At 32.8% G+C, this 20608-nt stretch overlaps 1 protein-coding gene across 1 annotated transcript in view; it reads left to right on the top strand.

The window, feature by feature from the left end:
• The first annotated feature begins 2563 nt into the window (after positions 1-2563).
• Positions 2564-20608, top strand: part of LOC135232241 (diacylglycerol kinase beta-like) — a 166500-nt gene continuing 148455 nt past the window's right edge. Inside the window, exons 1-2 of the mRNA XM_064290030.1 lie at positions 2564-2849; positions 10450-10645. Of these exons, the coding sequence (XP_064146100.1) occupies positions 2760-2849; positions 10450-10645 (286 nt within the window). The 5' untranslated portion in view covers positions 2564-2759. The remainder of the gene's footprint in view (positions 2850-10449; positions 10646-20608) is intronic.

Here is a 20608-nt window from a genome sequence, read left to right as displayed (position 1 = left end):
GTAATCGAAAGCCTCGTATATTTAATTTTCAAACTGTAAGAGAATATGTATTGGATCACAGCACAAGTCAAACTGTAAGCCCATATCCCTTCTTCTTTTTGCAGGGGTAACACTCTGATACTCCCTTGTATTTATTCAAATGTGCCCAAAGTATGGCAAAAATTGGCATAATCTAACATCATCAGTTCATATTATTTCTACCTCAGTTACCTCTTGTCTCTATCTTCTCTTTTCCATTTGTCTTGCCACTTGATTTTGACATTAAATTATATTTCATTTGAACTATTCCAAAAGCCACGTTTCTCTTGACAACACCAGCATTACAATGTTCCAGTCCATGTTTTTCATTTCTGTAAGACTTATTTTCCTATTAAACAAAACTGGCAGTATAAACTTCTGTCAGCTTCCTATTAATCTGTAAGACTACCAATCCCTTAACCTGGCATACACATTTCCAACGCAGACCCTACCTCACTCCAGTGAATGCCCAGAACTGGTGTCTTCTTCTCTATTTGCTTCTACCACTTGTCTGTTAAAATGTCACCTTCTCATGTAAAGCTTTCTGGATACCCCAAGGCAAAATTACTTGATTCACTGAGGTGTGTTCCCATAATACATTGTTCATATTCCATTTAGAGAATTAATTTTATTATCATTATTTTTTCGGCCCATAATTTTACAACTTTCAGAGCTCCTTGAGGATGCAGATAATTGCATTCATATTTGTATCTGTAGAGATTAACACAATGCCCTCCTATACCATATGGAAATGAATAGTCTCACTAAACATTTGTCTAATGAAGGAGTGAAACCAAAAAGTTTTGGAGAAAATGCCAACATAAAAATGTTATCAGAAAACCTTATAAACATAGCAAAAAAGTTACAAGCAGTCATAAAAAAATATATTGTTCTAAGGCTATCTTGGGGACACCTCATACAGATCAATATTTTCTTCTCAATCTATTGACTGACATATTTTTCATCAGAATGTACTTCCATTTTTCCACTGAGTACCAAAAGGAGAACATTTTCTTACATAATTTCAGCCAGTAGGAAAAGTTGTAAAACACAACTATTCCCTAAAGTAGGTATTTGCATTAATTTAACATTGACGAGTATACAGACATAGACCCAAAGAACCTGGTGTTAAATATTTAACTCTGCTCTATCTACCTAATTATCACCTATCATTTGCTATTCACATATATGAAATAAAGCCATAAACCAAGGAAAAGTATTTTCTAGAACAGAATAAGAGATGCATGGAGCTGGATTCCTTCAAAATTACACTGGTCTTCAGATTACTGACTTGAATATGATTGATACAAGAAGGGTTAGTGAAAATTTTATAAAGAAATAAAACCTTGTGTAAGGCTAAATATTACTAAATATGTAGAGGTAGGTAATATAAGATTATTTCTGTTTTGTAATTTAATATCAGAGAACTTATTCAACACAGCATAATAATACGTATAGATCCCATGTCATTTTCTATAAGTAATAACAGGTTTGAATTAAGTAGTAATGTCCTTGCCAAATGTATTTTAATTGTAGAATTCTTTCATTCTAATGTAGAAGAGATATCAGTATTTATAAGTCAAACAATAATTTGATGAGAGAAGTATATTTGAATGCAATGACAAAAATTTCTGTTTTGCCTTTATGTGTGAAAATATATGTCATTTTGCCTGTATTTTCTCCTAATTGAAGGCATGATACCTTATCTTAATTATGATTAATTAAAACTGCATTTTTTCTATGAGAATGAATTTTTAAATCCGATAATTGATAATATAAAATAATCACCCTTATAAAATTGCAAGTAATGATCATAAGCTTAATTACTTGGTATAAAGAGTCAAAGATTGGGTCACTGGAGAAAATAAATGTTAAATATTTTACTCAGATCAAGTGGTTAAATCTTTTAAACTATATTTTTCCTTCTCTTTTGTTATATATATGTATATATATATATATATAATATTATTCCTTTCTTAGTTTTTGCATGCTGTAATTCATATTGGTCATATGACATAAGACAATGTCTTTAAAAAAAAAAACAACTATCCCAAAGTTATTGAATTTTAGCTTTATGGATAGCCATTTCTTTTTTTCTTTTTTGGTATGCTACCTGACCATGCCAATTTCTAATGAATACATAAAACCCATTGTCGTTGAATTAATTCCAAATCATAGTGACCCGGTAGGACAGAGGAGAACTGCTCCATGGGGTTTCCAAGGAGAGGCTGGTGAATTCAAACTGCCAACCTTTGGTTAGCAGCCGAGCTCTTAACCACTGTGTCACCATAAACCTGTTGCCCTCGAGTCGATTTCTAAAATTTTAGCATTTTTGAATTTTTTTTCTCAGGAAAACCGCAGGTTTTTTGTTTTTTTTTTAATGATTACAGAGTTATGGTTATAGTTCTAAAATCAAGCTGTTTAAGAGCAATCTAAGAATAATAATCGGTATAACTATTTTCAAAAATCTGAGCAACTAATAGAAAGAAAAATCAAAGTTATGCTTTAGTCCATGTGAACAGCACATTCCTTGAATCCCCTCAGGAGCTATCATACAATTTGACACCAACATTTAAGCTCTGAAAATTGTTATCATTTATTACATTCTGGGTGTCACATGTTCTCCAACCTTTCCAATTTCTTATAATACAAAACAGGGTTAGCCAATTTTAAAATTAAAAAAAAAAAATGCTTCTGTTATTGATAATTGCCTAAGCTGTTTCTTCCTTTCCTTCTTCAGAATGAAGAACAAATTTTGGTATTTTGAGTTTGGCACGTCTGAGACTTTCTCAGCCACCTGCAAGAAGCTACATGAATCTGTAGAAATAGAAGTAAGAACAATGAATTTTCTTTCCTAATACCATGAAAGGCTCAAGTTTGGTTAAAATGTTTGCACTGTAGCCACAGAATGAATTATATTGGGAGCAATCCACATAGCTTTACTGAAGATTCTGAAATATCATTTCTGTCACTTAGTGGGAATATAACACGATCTAAAATTACTAGTATAAATTTAAGTTTTGGTATGAGTTGTTTTAATACAGAATAAAAGAATTGAGAGGTGGAACACAACTTTAAAAGTCAATGGAGAAGTTACTGAATACAGTGTGGATAGAAAAATGTAAGATAAAAGAAAATAGTTGAAAAGAGAGGGAAAAAGTTACAAGATACATAAAAATGTATTATTTTCAGGTCTCAATATTTTATAACCTTTAAAACACAGTTCACAAAAATTGTACTTTCTTTCTTGAATAAAGGTTAAAAAATACACTTTTCCATTTCATTCCCATTCATTAACTCGGTTTTCTCAGTTCCCAAGGTTGCCATTTCCCCATTACATTTGCAGAAAGTGGAAAGGCCAAGAAAGAGAGCAAAGATAGCAAGATAAGACACATTTTAAAAAGATTTGTAGTGAATAGGTCTACCCCAAAAATGTAGACATTGCAGAACTCAAGATTTTAGAGACAGGCTATGAAGGAAAATGACTTAGCTATATTGAGAGATTTTAGGGGTTAAAGAAAAAAGAAAAGTTATATTTTGACAAGTTTAAAGACAAAACCAAAGGGACAGAATTGTGAAACAACATGAACACTTAATGACGAGCTGATATGAATTGAAAAATATTGGCTTCAACACTTTTTACCTTAAAAATAAATGCTTAAATGATCTCCTGACACTTATACCATTAGTGGCATAGGTAATAAGCTTGGTTAATAGAAGAAGTTATGGCCCACGTAGGCTCATAATGGCCTGCCTAGTCATCCTAACATTCTAATTTACTGTTATGATATAATATCAAAGTATCAAAAGTTAAGCTACTTTGCAATGTAGCATTTTTGCACCTTTTTTTCTCAACAGAATTGGTGAATAAGTTTAAGTATTAGGAGTATATTTAACACTTGTGGAATGGGGGAAACTCTTCATAACTAGATAAGATTATAATCATGAAAAGGTTAATGATCACAGAAGGTGAAGGATTTGTATTCAACGTCAACATGGACCGTGGTTACTATTGATGATATGGGTATAGATAGATATATACATACATATATGTGTGTCACACACATACACACATGTTTATAACATCTACAATTCTCTCTTACTTTCAAAAATCATTTTTAAAGATGCTTTAATAGTAGATTTAAAAAATTTCTCAAGCCAAAGTGAAAACAACTGAAAAAGATGGCTTCTGGTTGAATTTGAGCAGATATTGAAGCCGCCTACATTAAACTCCCCTCTGTTTACCTTGTATTACACCTGAGCACACAGTGAAAAACCATTGAAATACAGAATAATATTATATAAATTCAAAGTAGCAAATGTTCAAGAAAATATTGAGAGATACATTTGAAAGCAATGAAGCATTTATAGAGCAAGAGACACTTGGATAAAAATAATTGTGGAAAATATTATAAATAATAATAAATTTCAATGGATTTGTCCACAGAGCCTGAAATCTTACCAAAAAAAAAAAAAAAAACTATTTATAATGCTCCCTAAGAAATCTGGGCAACTAGAACTGAGTTCTTTTTCTGAGGTCATGTTTCTACACGTCCTCCAAGTCGGGTTTCCCAGCTCTGCACGTACTGGCTTATTCTGAGACCATGCAACAGCATTTCTGAATCAGAGCCAGAGCTGTGCACTTCCCATCTTTTGTTGCATATCTGGAAATACTGTTATAATTTTTTCTTGATTCTAAAACTTGTGTGTGTGTTTATGGATGGTAATGTAAAATCTGTCTCTCTGTTTACTTTTTAATGAATCCAGTCAATCATATTAGCAGAATACGCCTTTCTACCCTCAAGGTTACTTCATAATTAAATATAAGAAAAACAGCAACTTAGAAATTTGATTCTGTTTGCTGTTGCTTCCTATTTGCCTGAGAATTATACCAACTATGATTTGAGAAATATGTAACAGATAACAAGAAACAAGAGAACCTTAAGTAATGGATATAAGTTTTATGGGCAGCTTCTTCCAAAACAAAACGTTTGGTTTGTGTCCCTTTATTTCTTCTTCCTTCATGTAGGGAGCTCCTTCCAAGGGGTGGATACTTGGGAAGATATACATTTCATATAGTTAATAATAATAACCACTAAGGTTTATCTCTTACTAACAATGCCTCATGCTTGGTGCTAAGCAATGTGCACACATGGTCTGATTTAGTCTTCATCAAAGCCCTGTGAATTAAAGAGATATTTATATCTTCATTGTAGATGTGAATACTTTCTTTAATAATGTAAGAGAAATAAAAATTGTTTTGCTGACAAAATATTTAAATCTAAGGAAACGTATCAAGTAGAAATAGATATAGAAATGGATTCAGAGAGAGATCCAGAAAATGTATAATTTAAGAATTTCCAGTTGTTGTCTAACTTTATTATTAAAGGTAAAGAAATAAAGAAACAAAAATAAAAAGCTTTAATAGCACAAGAAAATACTTAAAAAAACAAAGTTAGTATGAAAATATTTGAAAGGATGGATGTGTTAAGAATCTCAGGTCATGTTCTGAGGCCGAAGCTTTAAAGAATTTTTATTCTGCTCTACACAGCAGACAAAGTTAATGAAAGAATAAGAAAGGCCATTCTTCAGGTATACCAGCCTGTTGGATGTCTGTTAGACTGGGAAGAGTGGTGTTTTTAAAGCCAAGAATGTCCATCCCAAAATACTGAGCTCTGTTTTCATGATTAAGTTCTTCTGTAAAGCTAAATCATCTACAGAATTAGCGAAAGTAAGTTGAGCATCAGGAGCACAAAATAGATTAGCAGGATTCAAAAGACAAGATTCTTCCCAATAACCTGGAAAGCAGACAACTCTTAAAAGCAATAGGGCAGGGTTTCCCAGCTTAGTCTGTGCTCCAACCGTTAGGTTCAGATCACCCTGGATGCTCATTCAGTATGGCTTGGGAGGATCTTCGTGTTTAGTCGTGTTGTTGTTAGTTACTATCAAGTCAGCTCTCACTCATGGTGACCCCATGTGTGCAGAGTAGAAATTCTCCACTGAGTTTTCAAGGCTGTGACCTTTCAGAAGAAGATTGCTAGGCCTGCCTTCCAAGGAGCCTCTGGGTGAGTTCGAACTGCCAACCTTTCGGTTAATAGTCTAGTGCTTACCTGTTTGTGCCACCCAGGGCCTCCTTCACTTAGTCTTAGAACTACCAAAACATAATCTTGGGGTAAGGGAGTGAAACTTGTTAATATACACTCTTAAAAAGTTTCCTGGGTAATTTTTATATGTAGTGAAATTCAAGAAGCAAGGAGTCAGGTATAAGTGTGGATTTCAACAAAGTGGGCTAAAGGAAATGAAAGTTGGAAGCATAAAGTCTAAAATGAAGAGCAATTCCTTATTCCAAGAAAGAAGGAAAGTGGTGGAGGTTGGGAGGGGTACATGTGTGCATATTGTTGGCACTTCATTAAGATAAATACGTCATGCTTTTTCTTAATGAGAGGAATAGAGAGTAAATGAGACAGATAAAAGGAGAAGTAAATGACCAAAGGATCAAAATTCTCTGCTGTGCTTACTGGAAGTTATTTTTAGTAAGATAACTTTTGGTAAGGATTCCAATATTCCAGCAATAATTTCTAGCTTTCATAGAATCTGCTAAAAAAAAAAAGGAATACACTGTATAAAACTGTACTCATTTGCTGCTAGTGTTTATGTCTGGTGCTGGATACCTTGAGCCAGTAATATTATTATTGTTACCAATATGTTCAACAACTGTGTGTGTACACAATCTACGCAGTACCTATCTTGAGGTTTTGTTTTTTTTTTTTTTTTTTGGTGAGATTTGTTTCAGTCTTCCTCTTGACTACCTATTATCTTCATTCCACTCTGAAGAATTACTTGTGATTATCCACAATCAGTATTATCATTCCCATCACTGGACTGCCAGCTAATGCCAAAATAACTTACCAGACATGTCCTGATCCCTGTATTACATTGTGATTTATAGTCAAATGTATAAAATGCATTTCAAAATATGTGGAGCTTAACCACAGGGAGAATATGGAGTACCAAAGCTTTCAAATATCAGAACACATATAGTTAAGTATATTATGTATGTGTGTCTGCTTTAATTTTGCAGATGTGCTGTTGTAGTTTTCTGCAAATGCATACGTAATTTTGTCTCATGTAAAAACTCTTCAAAAAGCAGACTTAGAGAAGTCATTTGTCATTGTACTCCATGCTCTTTTATACACTGAACAAAATGATGCTTTATGTTTCATTAAGTGAAATTATGAATAATTTTTATCTGACCTAACCATAGAGTCAGATGCACTCTGGAAAAAAAAAACAAAAACAAAACTCTACAGTTATCATTTGTTGTATCTCATCAAATTTATTATCCCTACATACTTCTCTCCAACAATCTTCATGTCTTAAATTTTCCTGCCAATTTGCATGTTAACTGTATATGAAACACTAAATTCACATTAAAAAAAAAAAAAAAACAACTTGTCTTTAGCAACTCTGTATAATATGGCCCAGGGCACATTTGTAAACTAATATCAAAATACATAGGACAGAAAATTAGGTAAATTTGTCTTTGCAAGAAGATCTATTTGAAAACTGAAAAGAATGGACAAGAGCATTACAGCATGGCACTCTACAGATAGCTCCTGTGGTACTGTATGTTAACGACCTCTTTTCTACATAATAAAAATATTCAGGATTTATTGACTAACTGAGGCTGTTAGCTTTTAAGCTTTTATATTCTTTTCCTCTGTAACTACCTTTTTAAAAATCATAAATCTTCAAAGCGGATGAAAATATTATCTGACACAGTACTATAACTTGTTTATATTTCATAGCTTTCACCTCAGCTTTTATTTCCATGCACTCAACTGGTGTGCTACAATTCCTGGCCTCCATCAGAACTAGCACTGAAATTTTCCAGACTAATGAACATCAGGCTAAAGCAAACAGAGGAAGGTAGCCTGGGGTCAAGAACTAGTGGAAACAAATCATTAATAAATAGCAATTTATTTAAGTACATTGTCCTGCTCTCACAGGAACTGCCATGTTCTTCTTCAGCCCTTGTTCTTCGTGATTCCTTAATTTTTTTTTTTCACTTCTCAGAGAGCTACTTACTGTTTCCTTAAAACTACACATGACAAGACTCTGAAGAGTGAAAACATGAATAATAGTATACACTGACGTTTTTCAATTGTCACATGTAACTCCGCTCCTTCAATTAAAAAAAAAAAAAGCTATTTGCAACATGCCCTCTTTTCTACCGATGAACAAAGGAATACTCCTTCACTAATTCTGCAAGTAACTTGTCACAGTGGGGATCTAAGGCCTAGTCAAATAATTGTCTTAGTGTACTACCTGCTGTGTTCAATATTGAGTGAAAATGGAAGCCAGGCCCTGGCTCCAGCTTATTTCACAATTCTTCTGTTATTTAAATGATTTTAGTCAGTTTGGGGAAGCCAGACCTTTATAAATTAACAGCAGGGAAATACCAAAGGTGTCAGATTGCATATTTATCATCTTTTTCGTGTAATACTTAAATATGTATTAAGAAGTGACTGACATAAATTAGGCAGATTTCAGAAGCCACAGGCCGTGGCTTGTAGAGGACCCCCTTCTGTTTGACATTTCATCCTTGTCAAAGATCAAATTATTTTAATTTAGGCTGCAAATTATAAGGAATGAAGACTTCTTTGTGGGAATTCCCTGTGGTAATCTGACTTTTGTTGTTACTGCTGCTTGTCAGTGTGCAAAAGATATAATATGCATGCAAATAAGGTTAAAAAATATGTACTATCTAATTATCCAGCCAGTACATTCCACTTGAAGACAGTGGGAGGCCTGACACACAGTATGTGTTTGATTCATTGAGGCCTGCAGGGTATTTACACAAGATTACTTTTAATTATGAAATTAATATCTGTTTATCTAGAATGTATAGTGGTAAGTGAGTATACACATGAGCAGAATTCTTTAGTAAAAAGAAAATCATCTTAATTTAATACATAAAAAGGAGGAAAAATAACTTGCCTGTGAAAAAAAGACATCATCAAGACCTTGGTTTCACCCTCTTTGAAACAAATTGAATGAAAACTTGGCACTTTCTCTTGCATTTGTTTCTACCACTGCCAAGCAGGCTCAAGATGTTTTGCTTTATTTCACAGTTTGTTTTTTTTTTTTTTTTTGGTGAACATGATTCAGTGTGATGAGAATGTGGAAAAGAGAGTTTTTCATCATTTTGGTTGAACATTATCTCTTCTCAATCCCAAAATCATGATTTTCATGAGAAAGAGTATGATGTAGTGAACATCAGTAAGCTTTCTGCAATAAGACAAGGCAAATGAAACAATCACACTGTAGGTACATGTCAAGCTATGAAATGCACATCCCCAGCAGAGTTCTTTGTCAAACAAAAGGGTTAATGTTCAAATCACTTTTCATATTGACTTATCATTGGAAATGGGAAAACAATTTCTGGGATGTATTTATTATAAGTGTCATCTTAGAAAGTGTGAAATAGATGAATAGATAAAATTCCAAAATTATGTAGTAGCTTTGCCACTCGTCACACACATCCATCAGTGGAGATAAACAGTAAATTCAAAAAAAATAAAAAGTTGACCACTCTGAATACAACAACCTGTCGTCAGCAAGCTCGATAATTCTTAATAATCAAAAGAGTGTCTGTCCCCATGCAAAAAAAAAAAAAATGTGGCTGAATAATTATTTTCACTTTTCAACCTATTTTTACAGCAGCTATGAAGTAATGATGGGTTGGAAATTCCTTTTACTCTTACTCTTGCCATTCCCCTCACCCAGCCTGCCTTCTCCACATTTGTTTAGGCCACTAAGCCTCTCACTGCCTTTGACACCCCGCTTAGAGCTTTTATCTTCCAAGAAACCACCCTGGGTTATGTTCATGTGATTCAAATTTCTTTGACTTGCTGTTTACTACTGTTATCTTTTTTTTCCCCCAAAAAAGTCTCTTAAGCCTTTTCTCTGCCCTAAAAATGAGACCAGGAATCATGAATTCTGTTTATTTACTTTCCCCAAATAGTGCTTTATAGTGTATCCTACAAATAGGATTCAAGCATTAAAATTTCTGCCTGAAAATTGACCAAACTCCCCAGAATCAACCTTTTTGTATCACATTAGAACTTTGCAGCTGGTTGTCTATGCAGACACTGGCCTGAGTCTCTCTAACAGTTTTCTGTAAGTGAAGACAGAGGTGATTTAATCGGATCATTTTTAAGGACTATTAATGACAACTGGCTAATGTTAATGGCTGCTTTATCTTTGATATTGACATTTAAGGTAGCCAATTAAGTGTTCTTGACAGGTTTATTCAGAAATGACAGGATTTAGATTTAAAAGCTCTTATTAAAAGTTAAGGAAATACAAAAATTAAGGAAAGAAAGAAAATACCTTCCTGTTTCTGCTTTTTTTCTTTTCACTGATCAGTGCGATGGAGTACAGATAGATTTAATAAACATCTCTCTGGAAGGAATTGCTATTTTGAACATACCGAGCATGCATGGAGGATCCAATCTTTGGGGAGAGTCTAAGAAAAGAAGAAGCCATCGCCGAATAGAAAAAAAAGGGTCTGACAAAAGGACCACGCTCACAGATGCCAAAGAGTTGAAGTTTGCAAGTCAAGGTAAGTTTTCTAAAATTAAAGATTTTTCCATTGCACTATAAAAGTCAATATATCTTTGCAGTTGTATTGTTTATATTATCCAATTATCCTGTGTGATTAAATTGTATCATAATACATTCTAAAATCGTGTATAAACTGGCTATATTTATTGTGGATTTTTTTTTTTTCCTATTCTACTTTGTCTATAGCTCTTACCTCAGTAAATAAAATACATGTGGATATTTATTGGATAGTAAAATAGTATATATTGTAGATTAAGATCTTCCTCTTATTGTACACAGTCTCCATCTAGAATGAGCTTGTCTTGTTCAGGATGTTTGAGCTGTTTTAACAAGGGCCTTATAAAGGCTTTTCTAAGGTTTGCTGCAAGAGATTTTGTTCTTGCCTATCTTACATTAAGCTATACCACGTATAGTACCATATTTAGATATCCCTGAGCCTTGGTGGTGCAGTGAAGAGCTACAACTGGTAACCAAAAAGTTGGGAGCTCCAATCTACTAGCCGCTCCTTGGAAATCCTGTGGGGCACTTCTACTCTGTCCTATAGGGTCACTATGAGTCCGAATCGACTCAGTGGCAGTGGGTTTGGTTTTTTTTGTTGTTGTTGTTCTTGTTTGTTTTTGGTTTCAGATATCTAAGAATATATTTTGGCTACCAGTTGCTATTTTTCTAGAAAGCTAATAACAAGTAAGAGAACTGGGAAACAGAGCAAAGGCCTCACAAAGCAGGATTAAGTAGCTTTGAATCAAGGCACTATCTTCTTTACCATTTTCTAGTCCAAAAGTATTTTGCATCAGAATCTTAAATTTCATTGAAATATAGTTCATGTTTCATCTATGACACCAAAGTCTTGTTGATAGATTTGTATAAAGATTTCAAAGTTGTAGTATCCTAATAATTGATCATACTCCGATAATTTACCTATATTGTGGTATAACATTTTTTTTACCTTTTGAAGTTTACCTAATACTGCTGATGGCATTAAGGGAGCCAAGAAAACATATTGGTTCAGCTAAGTATAGCAAGGGGACAATTCAAAGAGGTTGCAGCCTTATGAGTCCATTAAAACATAATAGTAATAAAATATGAACATGGTAGAGGGACTTGATAATGGTGGGCATATAGCTTATGTTTGGGAGTCTTCAAATACCTAAGTTTCAGCAGCAGGCAGTGACTGCTATTACATAGAATTTGGTGACCATAATGGTGACAAAGATTGATGGAGAAAGTGGTAGGCATCCCCTTGAATTTAGTACAGCCTGCCAACAACAGGAGGTTTTGATGCTCCTTAAATATGTAGGTGATCCTAAAGAAGTTGTGTAATTTAATACAAGCAAGCTTCTGCCAAATCAATTAAAATGTTTTATACTCATGAATGGAATGTAACTGTATGAAAACCTAGAGGAAAATAATTTTTTGAAGATAAAATATATAGAAAAGAAAGAATAGTTTTGTGCTAGATGAAATTATAAATGAGATGAAAAATTATAGCTATTAATAATATAATATATAATATAATAATTAGCATCCAGGAGTTATTTATATCACTATAGTATTTATTTTATTTAAATTTGAATGTAAGGAACAAAGATTTCTAAGAGGAGTAGTAAAAAAAATTCTAAGTATTTATATTAGTTCAAGGATCATACTAAGGCCAAACTTAAAAGTCTTTCTTCTGAATATATATATACTATGTATTTTGTTATATATGTACTCATTGTCTCCTTCCCAGCAAATATTTTTTACTGTGTATATATACAAAATAATTTCCAGGTTTATTTTTTTATTTGATTCCAACATCTCAATACTTGGCGTTTCCTTTACATGTAGAACAAGTTTCCAGATATTTATCCGAAATCGTTCTCAATGGCTGAGCTGCCAACTACATTCACGTTCTGGGCTGTTTGAAAATCTATAAGACATGTGGTTATGTTGCTCCAAGACAAGTGTCTGTAGAATGTTTCACTTCATTTTAAAACAGAGAGCTACCACAGACATACCGTTTGCCTGGCCTCACTCACCAACTTTGTATGCTTTTCTCAGGAATGCACGTTTGGGATACAGCACAGACAAATCAGCTACAGGTGTTATCACAGACTGTCAGTGCCTATAACTGTAGAGAAAGCTCTCTCTTGCCATTCTGTCTTCTAGCTTTCTATCTGAAACTCTCAGAATCATGTTCTCATAAGTAAAGGGAAAGGAGGAAGTAGAGGCATGCAGGCTTTGTTGCTTAGGAATACATTTGTTTTCAGTACACAGATGAGGAAAACAGCAGAACTCAGCTTTTGAAGGTCATAGTATGACCAAGAGCAGAAGCTCTTTATGACTGATTAGGCTCAACGTTTTGTTCTCTTTTTTAACCGACTACACTTACAGTTTTGATTTAGTTTTATTTCAAGATGATTATGACCTTAACAATAAACGTAACCTTGTGAGCTTTGTGTGAAAAAACACACTACTATGTATAATTTTTTTTTATGTATTCGACAGTGTTTCCTTTTTATTAATCTTATCAAGTAATTTTTAAAAAAATGTATGTATTTTGCAATAGAAGAAACAAAGCTATTTCAAAATGCTTCTGTCTTTATTTCATGTTTATTTCTGTTAACTCTTAAATCTGATACTTACTATAGTCAGATATAAAATTTGCTATTTAAGACATCTGTCTGTGTCCCTTTCTTAAATGGCAATATCTTCTTTTACTTGATTTTGTTTTCAATTTCTTTACCTCAAAACAATGATAGTATTAAGTGTGAGGGTCAGTCACTATTATAAATCTAAATTTATTTTCAGCTTTTCACAAACTAATTAGAAGCACTGACTTCTAATATAACTCTAGTCCAACAAGGTTTTTTGCTTTTTGTTTGTTTTTAATCTATATTGAAGTTAGTATATTCCACTATTAAAGAAAAATCAGGAAAAAAATGAAAAATTTAATAATGTGACTTTCCTTTTTCAGAAAAAAATTTTTTTAAATAGTAACTAACAACTTTTTTCATATGCTTCTCTAAAAAATTACCAAAAGTTTAAATTAAACTATTACAGTGTAAGATGGAAACATATTTCTATAAACTTTAGAAAATTTTTTTTTTCTGGTAAGCATATATAACTACATTCATGTCTTAGACACAATTTATTTTTATTTAATAAACATAGTCAAATTAGGAAAAAATGTTTACATTTTTGTTTTGAATTTAAGAACTGACATACATCAAAAGATACAAGATCCAATTTAGAGCATTAAATTCTCATTTATAATATGCAGTACATGATGTGGGACTCCTGCACACTTTGTTGGCTTTCAGCCTTCGAGGTCACTCACAGCTTAAGATCCAGATCACCCTTAATTAATAAATTCATTCTTTGGGAATTTACTGTTAATTCAGAACCGACAAAAATTATAAGTAATTCATTTGAATAAATGATCGTTCCAGCAAAATACTCTAAAAATGGTTGGATGCAGCTCTGAAGTATGTTCACACTCACTCACCTAATTCAGAAGACATATTCTTTGTGTTGTTTCATTATAAACACATCTGAGTGTGTTATGTATATATAAACATAGTCTTTAAGCGAAATTGTAAAGTCGGCCAAGTTTCTTTTCATGCTTTTAGCCTCCTTAATATTCAATCATCTTTCCCATTTCCTTCAGTTTCCAAGTTCATCTTTGCCTCCCCCCCTTCTGAATTAAATCTAAACCTCAGAAAGATGTCTAATAAATTCATTCACGTTAATGTATAAATGACTGATTGCAGATGAAAGTAGAGGTATTTGCATTTTAAAAGAAATAAAGGCCTTCAGCTAAAACATTATTTTTCAAATCCTGTTCCACTGAGTTATAACTGCAATCCTTCAGCGGTAGTTCAGTAAAAACTTGGCTCAGTTTCCTTATTGCCATGTACTTAAACAATTAGAAAAAAAAAAAAAGCTATACTAAAAGCACAGACTAAATTGTGCACTATAAAAATATTTTACACTGTTAACGATTCTCAAATCATCAATTTGTGTTACCAAAGTAAATGTATCTGTGCATATTTAATGAGGAAAATAGCACAAAAGGTATATAACCACAACAGCACATGTGACCTATGCACAATTAAAAGGCTGCCAAACTCAGGTGACTTTGTTTGGCACAAGCACCAAACATTGCATAAAAATCAACGAAAGTGCCTGTTTTCCTGTGTATACTTTTACCAAAAATACAGTAAAATATTTTTCAAAAATCAATGAAAGTAAAAACAAGGTGACAATACTAATACATTCCATAAAATGTAAATCATGTTTTAGAAATACTTCAATCATAAAGGAGTTGCATTAGTTAAAATATCTCTAAAGGATATGCTTGTATCAGTTTATATATTAATTTCACCTTTATCAGAGATGGATTGTGTTGTAAATATGCTCACAACTGCAGCCAAAGATCAAGCAATGAAATTGACTTAACCTATCAGCTAAATATGCAGAAGAAAATAACTTCAAAAAATTGAAACTTTGAGTGAATATCTGACAGAGATAGCAAGTGATGTTATATATATATTTTTTTTGGTAGAGTTGAAAAAATTATGCTAAAAAACATGTTTGAAAAATAATTTTTTTAACCAAATAGTAAGAACTTCTTGAGGAATGTGAGCAGTTTTTAGTTATTCTAATTGATGTAACTTTGTTGATACAAGCCTATTATTCCGTCTTCCAGTACTGGAATCAGAATAGTTTGAGACTGACAAATGAGATGTAGAAAGTTGGTACCTTTTGACATTACATATTTTTCTTGATCAGAATATTCTCAACACCACAGAACCAAAACAAAATGCAGAAATCAATAAAAAAAAAAAAATGGGATGGTTAAGACATTGCAGCTGCCTTCATCAAAATAGCTCCATTACTCTCATAGATTGACTATATTGAAAGTGTTAGCAATTTGAATCTCTAATGTAAATTTATACAAATAAAATATTGATTCAATTTTTACTTACTGGTTTTTAAATATTGCTTTATTTGCAAACAAACGAACAGTAAGTTTACTGCTTAAAAAAGTTTGAAAACCACTGAGCAAAAATAATTATATTCAAACCAGAGAGTTTCAAGCACTTCCCAAAAGGGAGGTAATGCTCGGTACAGCTAAACTTCCTGTTTGAAACCTCATTAAGTAGGTGACTGTCTGTGCCACATATGGATACAATTAGCCAGGTGTCAGTCATACAAACGTTTATTTTAAAAACTAATTAACATGTTATATTGTCCCACCCACCAGGATATTTTAATTGATTTGGTTCACATTTACCAATACTTATTCTTTTATGTGGGCAGAATTTCCCAAAGTGCAGCATGTACTACATTAATGGAAAAGAAGATCATTTAGGTGATACGTGGATAAATATTTTGAAGTTTAATAGTTATGTATTTTTTATTATAGTCGTATTCTATTTATGACAAGGCATGCTGGTTTGCTGGGTTTTTATTTATAGTAGTAATTCAGTTTTTTTTTTTTAAATAAATCCATTTAAGTAAAAATAGAGTAAAAAGAATAAATAATGCAGGAAGTACATAGATACAGCAAATATTGTGAAGGTAGTACAAGAATGACTAAAGCTTAGAAAACTGCACTAGGGTAGTGGTTGTAGTTTATCACCTCATGTCTTAATATCACCACCTCATATCATTTGCATAGCCCCATGTGTGAATGTTGTTGTTAGTTGCCGTGAATCGATTCTGACTCATGGCAACCCCATTTGTTACAGTACTACACCATAGGGTTTTTTTGGCTGTAATCTTAACAGAAGCAGATTGCCAGGGCTTTCTTCGGCAGAACTGTTATATGGGTTCAAACCGCTAATCTTTAGGCTACCAGTCAAGCACGAACTATTTATGCCACCTAGGGACCATTGTGAATGAATATTTGCTGTAAGTGTTATTTAGACTCTTCATCATCTTCTTGCATAAAAAATACTATACCACAGTTCCTCCTGAACATGGTTATCTGTATAGTTCATGTGCAGTATGTCCTCCCAACCCAACCTATTGTCTCTGTGCAGCATACTTAGAGAAGACCATGCCCTTGAAGATTCAGATGGGTAAGACTGTGCATCTGGTTGGCTGTCAAGAAGTCCCCACATTAAGTGACTTTATTATTATTCTAAACTCCCAGATAGTAAGAAGAAAAAAGATACGGCATCCAAACCATTTTGACCAAAGAAAATAAATGAGATGATATCTGTGAAAGCTTGGCAAAACTTGAATTTATTTTGTCTCTGAATATATATAAGGTTACTGGCTTCAGTGTCTCCATCTTAAAAATGGAAATGGTAAATTCTGGAAGACTTTTGATTAACCTATGTGCACTGTACATGGTATTGCCCATAAAATTGCATAAACAACATTTAAGTCATAAGATTCTGAAACTCGCTGTACCTTCTAAAAGTTATACATATTTAATTTGATAATAATGGGCATTTGTCATTATTACCAATTTTTCTAAGCATTTTGTGGGTTATTTAGGGTAATTTAGAAGGCAGTGTTTTAAATTGTCTAAATATAACTGCAACGTTCATTTTAGAGCTGTAGATGATGTCTTCGGCATTCAAACACTGGCAAGCAGAACAATTTCCAAGCATTTAAATTCATCTATTAAATCAATTAAATTTAGAAACAAGAGAATGACTTCATACAGCATTATTATACCTAGATGTTAAATTGTTGAAAAAGATCATGGCATTTGAGATGTTGCCTTTCACACAAAAAAGCATATATTAATATCATGATAATTTCATTAGGTGAAATAGATCCAAACATTTGCTACCTAATAACCTTTAAGGGGATGTCTCAAAGAGTTTCTAATTGTATGTTGATAAACTATCTCCTTTGAAACTTTCCAGCAATGGGTGATGTAAATAATAGCACATTTTTAATAAAGTCATTGAAATTTGAAAATTGCTCTTTGCAATTTAAGATTGCATTATATGCCTAGGTATCTTTATGTGACCGTTCTCTGATATTTTTCACAAAGTGCATGCCATCAAAGCTTATAAAATAGAAACAAAAAAATAAAGAATGTTAGAGTTATTTCTTACATAAAATATGTAAAATTAGAAATGTACTTTCAAATATAAGACCACTTATCGAGGGCACTGGTTTTTTTTTTTTTTTTTTTTTAGTCAAAGTAACCTTCTCTTTGGTCTGGTTGTCGTATAAAAGCGTGTACATTATTAAGAAGCATTTATAAAGTTTCTATTTGACATAGCACTATAAAAACTGCGGAGAAACTGCTAGTCTCCTAAACATTTGAAAAACAGAATCTAGAAATATGAATAAATGTGTATTTTAGGAACTGAAACTCTAGATGACAATCATTAGACTATCATTCCATCCCTTCTGGATCTATATAAACTACCTCTTTCTGTAGCTGTCATCATTGCCCTTCTTTCCCTGTTTAACAGTCAAATTTTCAAAACCTGACATGCAGTGTAAGTCTAGATACAACCTCACTCATGTGAATCCCTTAATGGCAGAATTGGTAAAGCAGCAAAATTATTTTGGGTTGAATATAACAGTTAAATACTCATTTAAATAGAAAGTGATATTTTCTAATGCATAAAGTGAGATCATTGTCTTTAAGGATTCATTCCTGGATCCAAATTGAAATTAGAGAAAATCCAAAGAACAGGTATATAGGAATGACAGTGTTCTCACATAATGACTCTGGGGAAAGTTGACAAAAATAAGTTTTTAGTAGCAGTTGCACGTTGGAAGACGTATGAATTGGCGATCAGTGTAACAGGGATAAGAGGAAGAAGGAAAGACATTTGTTAACCTGAAGGTTTTAATTAGGCTCAGGCTGTTATCTTACCTGTCTTCTGAGATGAAATACCTTCTTTGTTTTACAAATGCTAAATGCTGTCCTGGGGCCCTTCTACATTCTAGCTATTGATTTTAATTGTAACTGCAGAGAAAGATGAGAAATGTGAATGCTTTAAATGGTCATTTTCTATAAGATATTGATGTCTGTTATCGGTGATAAAATTATCAGCTTCTGTGTTTCTGTGATACATGTATCTAATGCTGAAAGTAATGGCAGCTCATCTACACAAGCTAAGGCTGTGTGATAATTTTAAGTAAATTTAGTGTATGCGATTGTAGAAATAGAAAAGAGATTTCCAGGTTAAATAAATATTGTGTGAATATATAAGCCTCAACTAAATAAGTAACACTCTTAGAACATGATTTCAAATGTTAGTCACATAAAGTTTCCAAATACGGGACCATCTATAGAAAAGTTTGCTAAATATAAAGCCCTGTATTTGCAGATGATGAACTACGGTTCATCTAATAGATGTCTCCTGAGAAAATTGCAATGATTTTTTTCTCATAATTAGGACATAGAACAATAAAGTAAGGAGGATTATTAAAAGTTGAAAACACAAAAGAACTATTTGACATTAACTACAAAACTTGTTAAACATAGTCCTAGTTCTGGTTTTGCCTGCATTAGTATTAAAACTCACATTTTCTTTCCCATTGTGATAGAAAATAATGACCAAGAAAAACTATAACCTAAATGAGAATGAAACTTCAATTGTGCCATCTTGAGGGGTATCTCACTTAGAAATTTAGTCACAACAAGGTGTATGTTGGACTTTTGTTTTACTTTTCTTCATATGTATACATATTTTTTTTTTTTTCTTCTGGCTACCTTGATGAATGTGATGAGGTAGCCATCGTCTAACACCTGGCTCTTCTTGCAAACATCCATCTAACTACTGAGAGGTACTGGGGTGTCTGGTAGAGAGCAAAGCAACCTGTTGCTTGAAACATTCAAACCCCACCATCTATTCAGTAGCTCTCAACTGCGTGAATTTGAGTCAATCAAAGTAACTAACCACTGGAATTCTGTTGCCATGAATTTTGTTTCCGTGAATCTAGCATTTTATTATCTAGAATTAATTAATATATAAACTGGACAGTGTCCAGCCCACTGTTTTTGAGGAAATCAGTAGAGATTCATACAAATCACTAATCCCCACATCCCTGCCTCCCTCACTGAATAAGCATTCTTCCAGCTTAATAAAAATAGTTCCATTGCTCTTCCTTTGACGAACTGTGAATTTATAAATTCAGTGTTTTTTGTGTCTGTTTTAGGTTATGTCTGTTGGCTGCTGTCACCTATTAATCAGGTTAAACTAAATATTGAAGCCTGGATATTATAAGGTGAGAGCCATTTGAAATAAAACTAAAAAAAACTCCTCCGTGGATAAACATGACTAATTTAAATGAGCCCTGGGGAGCTTTTTGGGGAAAGTTCAAATGCCTGATGAATGCCTCCCTGTTATTCTAATTATCCCATTATATGGCACAAAATAACAATCTCATTTCATCCTTTTCTATTTACAAAGCCACTCCCATTATCATTATATTTTACCTGTTCAAGACCTGAAAGATTGCTCCTCGTCGAGAGATTCATTAGAAGAGAATAATTACATTATATTTCACAGATTGGCAGAAAGAAAATGTATCTTTGAACAATTCCATTTCCCTGAACAGTTGTTCATTTTAGGTGGAAGACAGGTCCATTAAGTACCTTCTACCCGTTTTAAACATGTCAAAGCTAACTGTTAATATTGAAATTAGTAATTTTGTTCTGATTTAACAAAACAATCAGTTGCTCTTTGTAGATCTCAGTTTCTATGCTGAAACACAAATACAGCAAATAGTATTTTCACCAAATAATATTGAGTAAGAAAAAGTATTTAAAATGCTTCTTGTGCACAAAGATTTAATTCAAGTCTTTTCTGAGAATTAAAGGACTTCACATACTGACTTTTTCTTGCTGATGCTTGAGAGTATATAGTTCTAAATCCAAAAACTACATAAAATGTATTTTCTTGCTAAGTCCCTGGCATTCAAATTTTCAGAGTATCTTGTTAGAAAAATAGTAAAGAGATAGAAAATCAACCAATATAAAAGATTATTC

Source organism: Loxodonta africana, chromosome 8 (genome assembly GCF_030014295.1).
Source record: "Loxodonta africana isolate mLoxAfr1 chromosome 8, mLoxAfr1.hap2, whole genome shotgun sequence".
Lineage (NCBI taxonomy): Eukaryota > Metazoa > Chordata > Mammalia > Proboscidea > Elephantidae > Loxodonta > Loxodonta africana.
The sequence above is the reverse complement of the archived record's forward strand: the minus strand, read 5'-3'. Positions and strand labels throughout refer to the sequence as shown.